At 42.4% G+C, this 13,714-nt stretch overlaps 1 protein-coding gene across 3 annotated transcripts in view; it reads right to left on the bottom strand.

Annotated features, from left to right (window-relative positions):
- Positions 1-13,714, bottom strand: part of LOC148028706 (thiamine pyrophosphokinase 1-like) — a 98,645-nt gene that overhangs the window by 41,749 nt on the left and 43,182 nt on the right. For all 3 annotated transcript variants that reach the window (XR_015692318.1, XR_015692317.1, XM_087687492.1), the window contains exon 6: positions 1,968-2,214. Coding sequence is in view for 1 of the 3 variants with exons in the window: in XM_087687492.1 (XP_087543618.1) it covers positions 1,968-2,214 (247 nt within the window). In the remaining 2 variants the exon portion in view is untranslated. The remainder of the gene's footprint in view (positions 1-1,967; positions 2,215-13,714) is intronic.

Genomic DNA, 13,714 nt, shown 5'->3' with positions numbered 1-13,714 from the left:
CGCTGGCCAAGGACGGATTCCACAAACACAGCCAATGAAACCAGAAATTTACCTGTCAGCCTGAGTCGTGGCCTCTCCCACGAACGCGTGTGGCAGGGCGCAACCCTGACAGTGCAAGGACCTGAGCGTGGGACACATGTCTGGCAGTCGACGGCAGCACGGAATAGTCGAGGGCGCAGGGCAGGGGCCTCGCCGGCAGAAACCCTAAACACAGAGGGCAACGAACGAAACGCTGGTGCAGAGCCCACCACTCAGGCGGGCGACAACAGGGCGGGGGCCGCTGGGGATGGGCCGACCAACAGCGGGGCGAGGGACCCAGGCGCGCCCGACGGAACAGGACGCCAGGGGCAGCCGCGGCCAACGGGGCGTCAGGGGCGGGCAACAGGTGACGGGCCTGCAGGCGACGGGCAGCTGCAGGCAACGGGCAGCTGCAGGCAACAGGCGACGGGCGACGGGCAGCTGCCGGCGACGGGCAGCTGCAGGCGACGACATGCGCAGACGACGGGGAACTTGGCTATGGCGGCGCGACAGGCGACACGCTCTCCGACATCGCGTCTACTCTTGGTTCTCTCTCCGACTCTCTCTCTCTCTCTCTCTCTCTCTCTCTCTCTCTCTCTCTCTCTCTCTCTCTCTCTCTCTCTCTCTCTCTCTCTCTCTCGCTATATATATATATATATATATGGAGTTCCATCTGCCTTAGTTGTTAGTCCTTCACTTGCATGCTGCACCGACCAATAGATGGTTGCGGGTGTCAATACAGACTTCATTTATCAATTTGTAGGGTTGGTGAAATGGATCAAGATGAGGCTGTTGGAACAACCCCTAAGCTTGTTATGAAAAACATAATAAACATGCACATGATGCTCCAATACTGTGAGAGGGCATGACGAAGTGAATCACGAACACGGAGAGAAAAGGAGAGGAGAAGAGAAAGCAAGAAGAGAAGAGAAATCTGCACTGAAAAATGACGGAAAGCTGAATACAATGAGGACTGATCAGTCCCTGCACATAGACCAAGGCATCAATGAGGACACCAGATCAGTCTGAATAATGATGACAGCACTTGTGATGGAGACAGTGACGGGGAGTGTGCAGCCTGCAGTCCATGACAGAGACGGAGAAGAATAGAAGGGGCACTTGTTGGATATTAGCAACGCCATCAAACTAACAAGAGAGGAGGTAGAAAGTATCTGTGTGAGAGGCGGATAGGTAGCTGTGCAAGATTCAGGATATTGGATGAATAAGAGAGAATCTGTCAAAGCCCCAATGTTGAGCCATGCTGACCTCGATAGAAACAAAAATGTGATGATTGACAGGTAGGTGTTTCACTCTATTCTACTATTGACTCCTCACATTCACCCCTCACAAGATAAGGACAAACAAAGAGAGAGAGAGGATAAATGGAATGTTAGTTAGCTTGACTAAAATCAAACGGGTGCCTGAAAGTACACACTATATCCCTAAGGTACAACCATAGATACACCAATGCCTCATAGCACATTTTCAAGGGAAATTTTTTCCTTTTCAGTACAAGGATAAAAACTGTCCATGTGTTAGAGCATGTTCACACCAAAAGAACTACCAGAGGAACATGTAAACATAACACCCACTAGGAATTTGTATTTATTATTGAGAGGGCCTTTTTTTCTATCTGTCATGGCTGTTAAAGTATTTGGCTTTTTCATGCCTGTGATAATGAGATGATTCCTTTCTTTTATTCAAGAGTACAAAGATCAGTGCCTCTATACATTAATGAACAGATCCACTGCATATCTGAGCTAGTCAATGGAAAATAAACTCGATACGATTCCACATTTGTATCTGCAAAAATATTCTTAGAATCACTTTCGAGATTTGTTAAGGCCCTTTTCCTGTCAATAGCTTCATTCTTTGAGCCCCTCTTCTCGCCAACTATAAATCTTTTCAAATATATCTGCATAGATATATGTATGTTTGAATGTACCCACCTACATTCCACTTCAAGCCGGTTGTAGAGATGTTAGAGGGACCAGTTAATGGAATTAGACCACAATGAGGACCTTCAACTGATGGATTGATGAAAATTTCATGCTTGAATCCTTTCGGCAGTAGGAAAGCCATGCTGTCATCACTCACAAGAATAATCCGGACTGTAGGAAATAAGTGGAGTGCATTGAGATGTGCAAACATGTGATCTAACCTGCCCCCAAAGGCACCAAGAACAATTATTTTTACCTGCACAATGTGCCAAAATCAGAAGTATTGTCAGCATATAAAAAGTAGCAAAAGCTGGCATGCAAATATAGCACTAAAATTCAGGTTGATAGTTTCACAAATGCACTCCAATATTAACTATATTCTTAGTGTTTAAAACCATGATAAGTGGGAAATCCTAGTATTTCCCTCAACCACACTTAGATTGCCAATTATTATTAGATCTCAGCTATGCCTTTAGACATTGAGTTCGTTGAGACCATCACACCTAGGGTTACCACACCCTGGTTTTCACAGTATGGAATGGCAACCCTGAGAGGTGTTATACCTTCCCCCCTAAATGTGCACACAATTCTTCTTTCTCCCGTCTCCCCTAGACCGCCCCAAGAGGTATTTGATTTGGTTGAGACAGCTCCAGCTAGATTGTTGAGCATTTGTGCTTTATTGTATTTTCTTCAGAGTAATATTATTAGCTATGCTTGATTTTTCAAGAAAATTTTGAGTCAGTTGAGACACGTTGACAATCTCAAATTCTGTGCCCATAGTTGTCATATCAAGCATAAAAAACAGGATTTGCTTAGTAGAATTTGATGAAGAATGACCTGCATAAAGAGTAAGGAAAGCTAAGAGCAAGGATAGAGAAAGAAAGAAGAAGCACAAGTACAATGTGCACATCTCCCAGTAACAGCAAATAAAGTGAAGAAGATGAGAGTTTATAGGGAGGAAAAGGTGGTTGGAGAAGTACCAAGGGAAAATGAGAGGCTAAATATTGTTATGCAAGATGAAGGAAGAGAACGGATAACTGAACAGGCTCCATGTCTCCTGATATGACCTATGCACTGCCGATCACAGTCACAAGAGAACTCTATTTCCTTTCCTTTCAACTTGAAGACTTTGTTTCCTAAGAGTTGCAATTGCATCATGTTTCACCCATTTTCTAATGCTCGTCCCAGGTATCATTCAAACATTATAATCACCTGGTATTTGTTGTCAATTTTCTCACTACCTTTCTCATGTTATAATAGTGTCCTTCTCAAAGTTCTCTTCCATATAGTGAAGGGCATACACCCTTCCTTTAAAGGCTGCAAACGTTTGGCAAAGAATGTGGGAATGTTGGATTGTAATTGAAAGGCCATGAAGATCCATGAAAAAGTGGGTAGTTCCCCCAAAGAATTAGGAGTGCATACTTTGTTTCATATAACTCAAGGCCTACATTATCTTTATTAATCTAGAAAACCTCTATCTAAAAATGGTATGTTGTCTTCCGACTTCTACCATTCCAAGAAAGAATTGACTGATGAACTGCTTCCAACATTTTGGGGCTGATTGCAAACCACCATGATAAAGTGTCAAACGAGATCGCAATGTTTTCTGATTTCTAGCTGGATATAATTGACCCTTCCATCTCCAATGTGAATATGAAATTGGGAGCTCCTTATTAGTTTTATGCATCCCATGGGTATGGGCACCATATTTATGAGCCTTTTATCAAGCTTTTCAGTGGGAAGCTGGGGTGCTTTATTTTGGTCATCGGGTGGCGTATTTCATTGGCTGACCTACCCATGTTGGGCGCCTGGACACTGGGTGATCTAATCCTCTCAGGTCTCTCCCAATATACCCTATATACTCATTCACCACATTCATTCCATCACCTTGTATCCTTGGAGAGGGGGAAACTAGAGACACTATGGCTGATGGTCTTGTGCTTATTTTCATGCTTTCTATTATGCATTCAATTGCCCATCATGAGTTCTCTTTGAGTTCATTTCTTCTTTCCTGTTCACTATTCACTCTATGGTCCCACCGTCTCGCTATGCCTCTAATTTGTACACTGCCACTCCACAATATCCTGCTTTATCACATTGTTCTCGCTCTTTAAGTCCCACGACAACCCCAAATTGTCTAGTAATCTGCACAGAGTACGGTGACTACCAAAACAAATGCCACATGCCACAGGGATCATTTCCTTTTCAACAATGTCCAAAGGATTGTGACCATTATACCAAAGGTTACCCTGGGAACATGAAGGCTTCCTCTAGCCTCCTCAGCACGATTGCAACAAAATCAAAGAATCCATTGGCTAGCCCTGAAGAAGAACCCTCTCCCTAGATTTCAAGAGTGGTAGACCAAGTCTTCTCACAAGTATCAAACTATCCTGAAGGGTTAGCCTTGCCTTCATCAATGCTATGGTTCCCTTCTAGCTACCCTGATACACCACATCTTCCCTTGAATAGACCCACACTCCAGAAGGTTAGAAGGTCATCCAATACAACCATCCAAAAATGGCACCATCTGCAAACCCATACTAGATGGTGGGTCAAGTGTACATATCAGACCAGAGAGCACTCTAAGGCGCTTAGGTTTATCCCTGTTGCAGCTTGCTTCGTTTGCCATTAGGGTCTAGACCAAAGGGAAGTGCGACCCCTTGGCACTACTGAAGGAGTAAAAATGATGATTCAGGAAGTGTCATTTCCATGAATCCTGTGGTGGCACACCTGCCCCAGACACAAGGGTCTTATCCATTTCTGATTGGCAAACTATGGTCAAGGATGGTGAGAGCTATACAGGATTGGGAATCTAACAAGCAGTGGTTATGTCTAGGTGACCAACAGAAGAGCTTCCTTGGAGAAAGGTAATGGTGAAATCCCAATTGCTCAAGCGACCCTAGTACCCACAGTGGAAGCCACCCAATAGAAAGGCTAATGTCCCCTCAAATATGACAAAGAAGGATATATTTTTGACTGGCTAGCATCATATCAGGAGATGGTTGGTCATAATATTGTGCAACTAGTATGAGTCAAGGATAAGTCTAGGATAGAGCTATAAATCTTCTTTAATCAAGAAGAAAATGTGATCAATATGGACAAATCCCAGTTTGAAAGACACAAAGGAAAAAGAAGAAGTCTCCTGGAGTGGCAAAATCAAGAGTCAAATTCTCAGCTAAAGAATAGCCAAGGTAAAATAGAACATGCAAGAGCAAGACTCTTAACTAAAGAACAACCAAAGAAAAGCCACTACTAGAAAATGGAAGAGCCACATAGTCTCATTTGCAGCTCATTAGTAGTACACATTGGCATAGTTCCTTCCAATCAAGCTCGCCCTGAGCTCCTCAAGAGGGAAGTGGACTACAAAGGCAATTGTTATCTTACCAAGGGAGCCCAAGTAATCACCCCAAAGAAGCCAAGGCATCAAACAAAGGGTACTCCTTGGCTGCCCAATGGCCTACTAGGACATGCAAAGGTGGATAGAACCACATTGAATCTTTTTATCTAGATGGTTTTAAATAAAGTTTCCATCCTATTAGTTGTGCCCCAAGGGGAGAATGAAAAGGGATGGTTAGATCCACCACATCAGAAAACAAAAAAGCTATCCTGACCACCCATAGGTGAAAATGACAAAATACAAGGGTGAAGAGGTAAAGGGGTGAGGAAGTATAGAGGTGCGGTGGTAAGGGAGTAAAAGAACTGCTCGTGAAAACAATTGAGGATCTACTAAAGGATGCTTTGCCCATTGAGATGCAAAGAGTAATGCCACATGATGAGAATGGACATGCAACAAGTGCCACTTGGACAGTGTCCCTCGTAGGGAAATTGTTCACTTGCCCAAGTGCCCTTTTACAAAGATGATGATGATCATGCAAATGCAAAGGATAGATACAACAAGAAAGGGAAGCCAATGTCAAGGACAAATGCCAAAAGCTATAAAATACCAAGAAAGGATAAGAACCCCCTCTCAACCATGGATGTCTATACCGAAGGAGGAAAAGCAATCTGATGTTGGTCTTTGTGTAGTGCCAAGAACCACGATGAATTTGATGATGAAGGTAGACCAGATACCCCTTAATCAAAATAGCCAAAGGAGAATCGACCATTGGATATGTGGAACATGGCCATACTCAATCTCAGGATAGGGCTCCAATGCTGACCAAGTGGCATAAGCAAGCCTGAATCTCAACCTCGAGAGAGGGCTCTATACTAGTCAAAAAGCATCAAGATAGCACTCCACCTTGCAAATAGATTGAATGGATGAAGGAGGAAGACCTGACCCTCCCCCAACTAGAAGAGCGGGGAAAAGTCAGCCACCAATGCAATTGAGATGTGCTTCTACTCGATCTTGGGAGAGGGTTTCAATGATGTGACCAAGTGTCCTAGGCATGCCTGAAACTCGACCTCGAGAAATGGCTCGCAAAGAATTCGAAGGCACAACCACCAAAGTAGTAGTCCACCTGTCATGAAAAGTAAACAAACCACTAGTGTAGGAAATGATGGTTAAATGATAAAAAAACACCTAAGCTGAACGGAAAGAAAGACGGAGACAAAGATTTTAAAATGCATAAGACTTGATCTCGGAATAGAAGATACGATCTCCATCTTTGTGCTAATGCAGACAATATTCACCAAGACAAGAACTGAAAAAAAAAGCCTTCAGCCCTGGTAGGACACCTACAACATTAGTCCTAAACTGAAATACAAAACCCAACATAAAAGGATCAAGAAAGAAACTTGCATACCAAAGGTTTCATATTAAGATGTTATAGATGTTGTGAAGAATAAGTGAGTGTAGAATACAATGAAAGTAAAAAAGAGTGGCTAAGTGGAAAGTGGAAGACTTGAAGAAATGTAGGAATGTAACATTATGGGTGGGTGGGGAAAACCCCAACAAGGTGCAGAAAAGGAATTTCATCGATCAGGCCAATGGATAGAAGGTTCATCCTAGATATTGAAGATGATGTTCCCTCCAAGGATGGGTAATGGCTCCTCTTCTTGATGTTGACACACAGGCCAATCACCTCACTCTAATACCAATGTTGCTAGCCCTCATCATACAATAGCCAAAAATTGATAGAAAATTTGAAGAGAACAAATCGCAAGAGAGAAGATAAATACACAAAACTTGCACCATACAAGATTAGTCATAGGACGAGATCAAGAGGTAAGGCAATTCTATTTAGAGAAGAGCTCCAAGATACAATCCAAGTGGTACATACAAATGCAGAGTCAAGATACATGTGGATCAAATTACATACAAATAGAACTCAAGACATATATATTGCCATATGATACTTTCCCCCTGCATGCCCCTAAAGAGGCATCTCTGTATACACCACTATATGAGGACATAATGAGATTTATGAGCATTGACGATGTTTTACTAGCAGAGACTTTGATGCACGCACAAGAAGCAACCAATCTGCTTTCTTTGAAACTAGCAATGAGATGTTCAAAAATATTGCATTAGATGAAGTGGGATTAGCCAGATCAACCCAAGATAGAAAGATAACAAAATATAGAACACACCTACTGGCATTGGGAAGTACACATGGCTTAGCCATCCTTAATGGGTTGCCACACTGGCCAGGATCTAATGGTTTCACATGCTGGAATAACAAGAAAGGGTCAAGCATAGTGGACTACTTGATTGGATTACCCACCAACTTGCTACCTGACATAAAACACTTTGAAATTTCAGACAGACCAATTGGATTAGCAGTAGACCATGCTATTCTACCTTTCACATGCAATATGGACATATACATGAGGCACAGCTACACATACCAAAACACCCTATGATTTTGTGGAAGTGACCTCACACATATACAACACTGCTATGCAATATGTATTGAGGGAGCTAGACACACATGCCTCTCTGGATGAGCTTACAAGAGAGCTAGCCGAGATAATACATACTTCAGCAACCTATGCTTTAGACTTCTTAACAACACCAGAGTAATAAGGAGACTTTACTCGTTTTCCATATAAGCAATCATTACAAAATTCGAGACCAAAGCCTTTTACATCAAATCTCCCTAAAGAGGAGAGAACCTCAAGGCCTTTTTGGCTCATATGACGAAGTCTTTTGTGCCAAAGCTCCATCTGTAAATGGACTTCAGCCACAGCCAAGAACTTGCCAAGTAATGATTTACAATGCAAGTAATATAAAGTCCCCCTTTTGCTACCTTTAACAATCAGCATAGAGCCCTTATGGACATTCCAAGATCCACCACCAAAGGTAATAAAATACCCTTTAGCATCAAGCTGGCCAACTGATAGTAGACTTTTCTTTATGCCAGGTACAAATCTGACATCGTGCAAAATCAGCTCTTAGCCATTTTCAAGGGCCAAGTAAATGGTGCCAACACCCTCTATCTCACATACATAGTTATTACCCAAGTAAACTTTGCCTAGACAACTTGCAATGTATTCAGAAAATAACTCCAAAGAGGGGTTAATATGAAAAGAGGCACCACTATCCACTATCCATGATTGTGATAGCCCATCATGAGCTGAAAGTAAGGTATCAATTACCTCCTTTTTGGTGATATGCATATCACCTGCTGCTGCCATAATATCTGCATCATTACATGAGGCTACAACAAGTATCTCTTCAGTGTCAAGAAGCTCTTTAATGACCACACTAGATGCAACATTTGCCTTTGCAATTTCTTTTGAAGAAGAGCCGTCATCATCTTTCTTATCATCCTTCTTTTTCTTACCCTGTTGTTTCTTTCTTTCTTGCTCTTTCTTGAAATACCGGCAATCGGACGTTTTATGCCCTTTATGCCTACACTGATAGCATGTGACATCCTGATGTTTGCCCTTGCTTTTGCTTCTGCTTTTCCCTTTACTAGCTGCATTACCCCTCTTTTCAGACCTGCCTCTCACATGGTAAGCTGAGCCACTACTTTCACCACTAGACTTTCTTCCTATTTCTTCATTAAGGATTAAACCTCTTACACCATCAAAAGTCAAAGCAGGGTTGTTGCTAAGTGACACAACCAAAGATTCCTAGCTGACAAGCGAAGTCATCAGTAAGAAAATAGCTTTCAATTTATCATCGAAAGCCGCCAAACCAGAGTCGAGTCCTGCAACTGACTCAAAACCCCTGTGAAAGCACTCAAATGCTCAGATGCCGGCTTAGACTCATCCAACTCCATGTCCATAAGTTTACGCATAAGATGCACTTGATTCACAAGAGTTGTATTTTCATAAGTGTCCTTAAGCTTTTTCCATATAGCATAACCTGTATCAAGACGCTTGATGTTTGTAAGTACATCATCAAATACTGCCATCTTAATGTATGCAATGGCCTTCTTATTAAGTCTAGCCCAATCCACATCTGTCATAGCTGCAGGCTTAGTCTCCAAGAGAGCATCTTCACAATCCTTGAGAAACAAAATGCCTTGCATCCTATCCTTCCACAAGTCAAAGCCAGAGCCATCAAACCTCTTGATTTCAAAGAGAGATTTAGTATCACTGCTGCTAGAAGCATTTGCAACCATTTTTCAGCAATACACCAGAAATTCAATGCTACAATTTATGACAGCAAAAATGAGCTGAATATTTGGCTGATTTCAGCCCAAATTTTCAGCAAATAATAGCAAGATTCAATCCAAGTACATGTACAGCAGTAGAACGAATGACTTTCAGCAGTATGACTGCAATTTCAACATACATTAAATGCATACATCACTGCCAGGTAACTCCCACTTCAACAATATCACCAAAAATACATCTGCAACGATCCCAAATCTGCAAATGATGACTAAGACTGCTGCAACGTGAATACTCAGCAATACATCAACTCAATGGGAGCTGTCCAACACGTGTACTGCATACATATGTGCTCATATCAACTTCTGATACACAAAACACCAAGAAATCTCTGCAATTTCTCCAAAATCGCACAAGCGGGAGATAAAAATGCTCAAATCACTCTGCTTATGACAACAAGATTGCTTCAATAATATTCCCAAAGTGCATTTCACACATCAACTTTGCCAAAATCCACAGATTTCAGCAAAAGCCCCAAAATTTTGATATCAAATCTGCCCCAATTGCATTAATACATGTTCCCGAGAGCATAAAACAAGCAAATTTAGTAAAATTTCACAAAATTTTGCAAAAGCCCCTAAATTTCCGAGTCCAAGTGTGCACGAATGTCAAACTATCTGACTCAGCTGAACAAAATTTCACCAACACAGCAAAAGCCCCAAATTTTATGCGTCCAATGTTGAGAAATTTCAATAAATTTGGCGAAATCCCAATCCAAACACGCACAATGTCTACAATTTCTGATACAGATGCCTCAATTTTGCATGAACAGCACTCAATCTGAAAAGCCCCAAATTTCAAGGCATAAATATGCACAAATCTAACCTCTGTGCTTGCGCGCACAAACCCCCGTCAAGCCAAGGAGAAATTCAAAGAGAATTTTGAAGAAAAACGAATTTGTGACCTTTAAAAAAATGATGTGACGAGGTCCGTTGACCTGCCAGTCGTGTCCTGTCTCAATGCCTTTCCTTCGGCCCGTCATGCAGGTTGCGCCCGTCTGCCGACCCGTCAGTCACGCAGATTGCGCCCATCTGCCAGCCCGTCACACAAAGTCACACTAGTTTGGTTTCAATGTCGACCTGTCCTGTCAACTAATTTCACTAGCGCGTGGTTGTCATGTGTGCCTGCTTGCTGGCACCTGCTCAGCTGCTTGCTACTCATCTCCTGTCTGCCAACAGTCACACACTCAACAGCTACCAGTCACCCTAACTAGTGCTCGACTGACCTTCTGTCTCAAGCTGTTCGCGAGCTGCCTTTGACCTCGGAAAGCATGCACTCGGTGCTCTGATACCAGTTTGAAGGGGAGAGAGTGCACAATGGAGTGTGAGATCGAGGCGCAAGCTGCAGAGCTGAGAATTAGAGAGAGAGAAAGAGCTCAGAGATAGGTGTACCAGATCGTTATAGTACACAAAGAATAAAAGAATGTATTTATATGTTAGGGTACATTAAGGGTGTGTTCATACCCGTAAGACTATTTACACGAAGACAAAGGGACTTAGGCTTGTGGCCAAAGGCTACGCGCAAAAGAAAGGTATTGACTATGAGGAGACATTTGCTCCTACATCCCCTATGACTATCATTTGATCTATGGTTGCTTTGGTTGCCCATCATGGTTGGACTGTGCATCAGCTTGATATTAAGACTGCACTTTTACATGGGGAACTTCAAGAAGAAGTGTATGTACAGCAGCCCATTGGTTTTGCAATTGAGGGATCCGAACACTTGGTATCTAAGCTAAAAAAGGCTTTGTATGGTTTAAAGCAAGCTCCCCGAGCTTCCTATGCAAAGATTGATGCATTTTTACTCAACCAAGCGTTCATTAATAGCTCATCAAAGTCTACTCTTTACGTATGCAAAGAGGGGGATCCTTGCTGATCATATGTCTTTACGTAGATGGTCTTCCGCTCACAAGAACACATGCTGATAAAATTTTAGTATTCAAAAAAAATTTGTGACAAACTTTTGAAATGTCAAATTTGGGGCCTTTGCACTACTATTTGGGCATTCACTTCATTCATCATGCTAGAGGCATTGGATTGTCACAGTCCAAATATATTGGTAGACTCCTTGAGAGGTTTGGTTTATAGAATTGCAAGCCAGTTAACACACTGATGGAGACTAGACTCAAGCTGTCCTTGCATGATGATAATGATTTGTTTGACATCCATACATATGCTGCGGTAGTTGGATGTCTCATTTATTTATGCAACACAAGGCCAGATATTCAATTTGCAGTTTCAGCCCTGAGCAAATATATGCATAGCCCACGCATGTCACATTGGCAAGCTGTGAAGCGTGTTTTTTGTTACTTGCAAGGTACTAGGACTCTTGGACTGCTTTATGCCAAGAGGGGACCACTGCAACTACATGCTTATAGTGATTTAGATTGGGCCGGTGATTTTGATTGATGTCACTCTACGAGTGGAAACTGTTTCTTTCTTGGCTCATCTTGCATCTCTTGACTTAGCAAGAAACAATCCACTGTTATCACATCGTCTTGTGAAGCTGAATACAAGGCAACTTTTACTACCACAGATGGATGTGTATGGCTGAGACATTTGTTAGCTGATTTTGATGTATCTACCATAGAGCCTACTCCTGTGTTTACTGACAATTAGAGTCTGATTGTAGTGGCACGGTACCCAGTGTTTCATGCACGCACGAAACACATAGAAATCCACTATCACTTTGTCAGGGAGAGGCTACATATAGGAGATATCAACCTTGTCTATTGTCCTACCACCAATAATGTGGCAGACATCTTCACCAAAGCTCTTCCTCGCCACAAATTTGAAGCATTTTGCAATGCTTTAAAATCCATTGGTGGATGATCCTTGTATGTTGATCACTTTTCACTCCAGGGGAGTTTATTGGGTTTAACTCATGTCTACGCTCACAAAGGAGTGTTGGTGATCCGCGCTAGGACACTAGGGCACTTTTTACTCTCCTTCTGAGAGGTTTTTTCTCCCCAATTATATTATCTTCTATTTTATGTGCTTATGTTACATAGTTCGGGCACTTACCATGTTTTACACCTTTCAAGTATGAATGTACATTAACAACCCTAGGTTTTAAGGGTTCTACTTTGTACTTTCATTACACTCTTTGGTAATCGTATTGGGAGTCGTGCTATGTCTTCACTCTCTCACTTTTTTCACTATCAACTGTGTACTCTCAACGCAACTTGGATCCTCCATAGCTCACAAAGTTAGGGTATTGAACACTTAAGCTTCTTGGGTGACGAGAGTTGAGCACTGGTTTACTTACGATGGAGAGCCAGTGGAGATGATCAAGTAGTATGTTTATTTGAGGGTCACATTGTAGGGACCACACTTCTCTTAGAGAGAGACATCAAAGGCTCATTTGGAAAAAGCATATGTAGCCTTAGGTGCATTGGAGAGGCAATGTCCTCACATACACTTTCATGAACCATACACCAAACTATGGCTTTTCAACACCCACGTTACACCCACACTCCTATATGGGGCAACTATTTGTGGTCCAAGTCTCTTCGACACAGGAGATAGCCTTTGCGAGATTAGGATGGACTAGAGAAGGAATACTATGGCACGTGGGAGCATGTGGAAAGGCCATTGGTCATGATGATCTCACATATGATACGAGCGAAGAGCTTGACCCCACATGAGATTATCAGAGTTGAGTTAGAAGCATCACCCATGGTGGTTGAGGCCTTGGTCCAGGCAGTGACTTTCATACATAGACTATGGGAGCTCCCCCAAGATAGATACCTACGGCTAGCCCTTACCTCTTCTAGATAGCTAGCCACAGATGGTGACAAACACTGTTGGTATGCTTAAATAAGTACATGGATGAGTTTATATGGGCTATAGATTGGCAGACTACCCCCCTTTGACTACAGTCTCGATTGCCCTACACTTTGACCTAAGCGGATCAGAGCTGAACCAGGTAATCAAAGCAAACATACTACAGTTAGATATAGAGAAGACTTGGATCCAACCCCCTCCCCCCATGGCACGAGGATGGCACACTACCAAGCCCACTTCCTTCAAATATTTGAGGATGATTTCATCACCTAACCCAGTTACATGGATACACATCTGCCTTATGGATTGCACACAGTTATTGATCCAGAGAGCCAGAGATAGAGGAACACTACATCTGTCGATACAGAATACACTATGATATATGAGGCAGATACCACTGTCTAT

Source organism: Lygodium microphyllum, chromosome 11 (assembly GCF_053477565.2).
Source record: "Lygodium microphyllum isolate KBCC chromosome 11, Lygodium_microphyllum_v1.1.10, whole genome shotgun sequence".
In the NCBI taxonomy this organism is placed as follows: domain Eukaryota; kingdom Viridiplantae; phylum Streptophyta; class Polypodiopsida; order Schizaeales; family Lygodiaceae; genus Lygodium; species Lygodium microphyllum.
The sequence above is the reverse complement of the archived record's forward strand: the minus strand, read 5'-3'. Positions and strand labels throughout refer to the sequence as shown.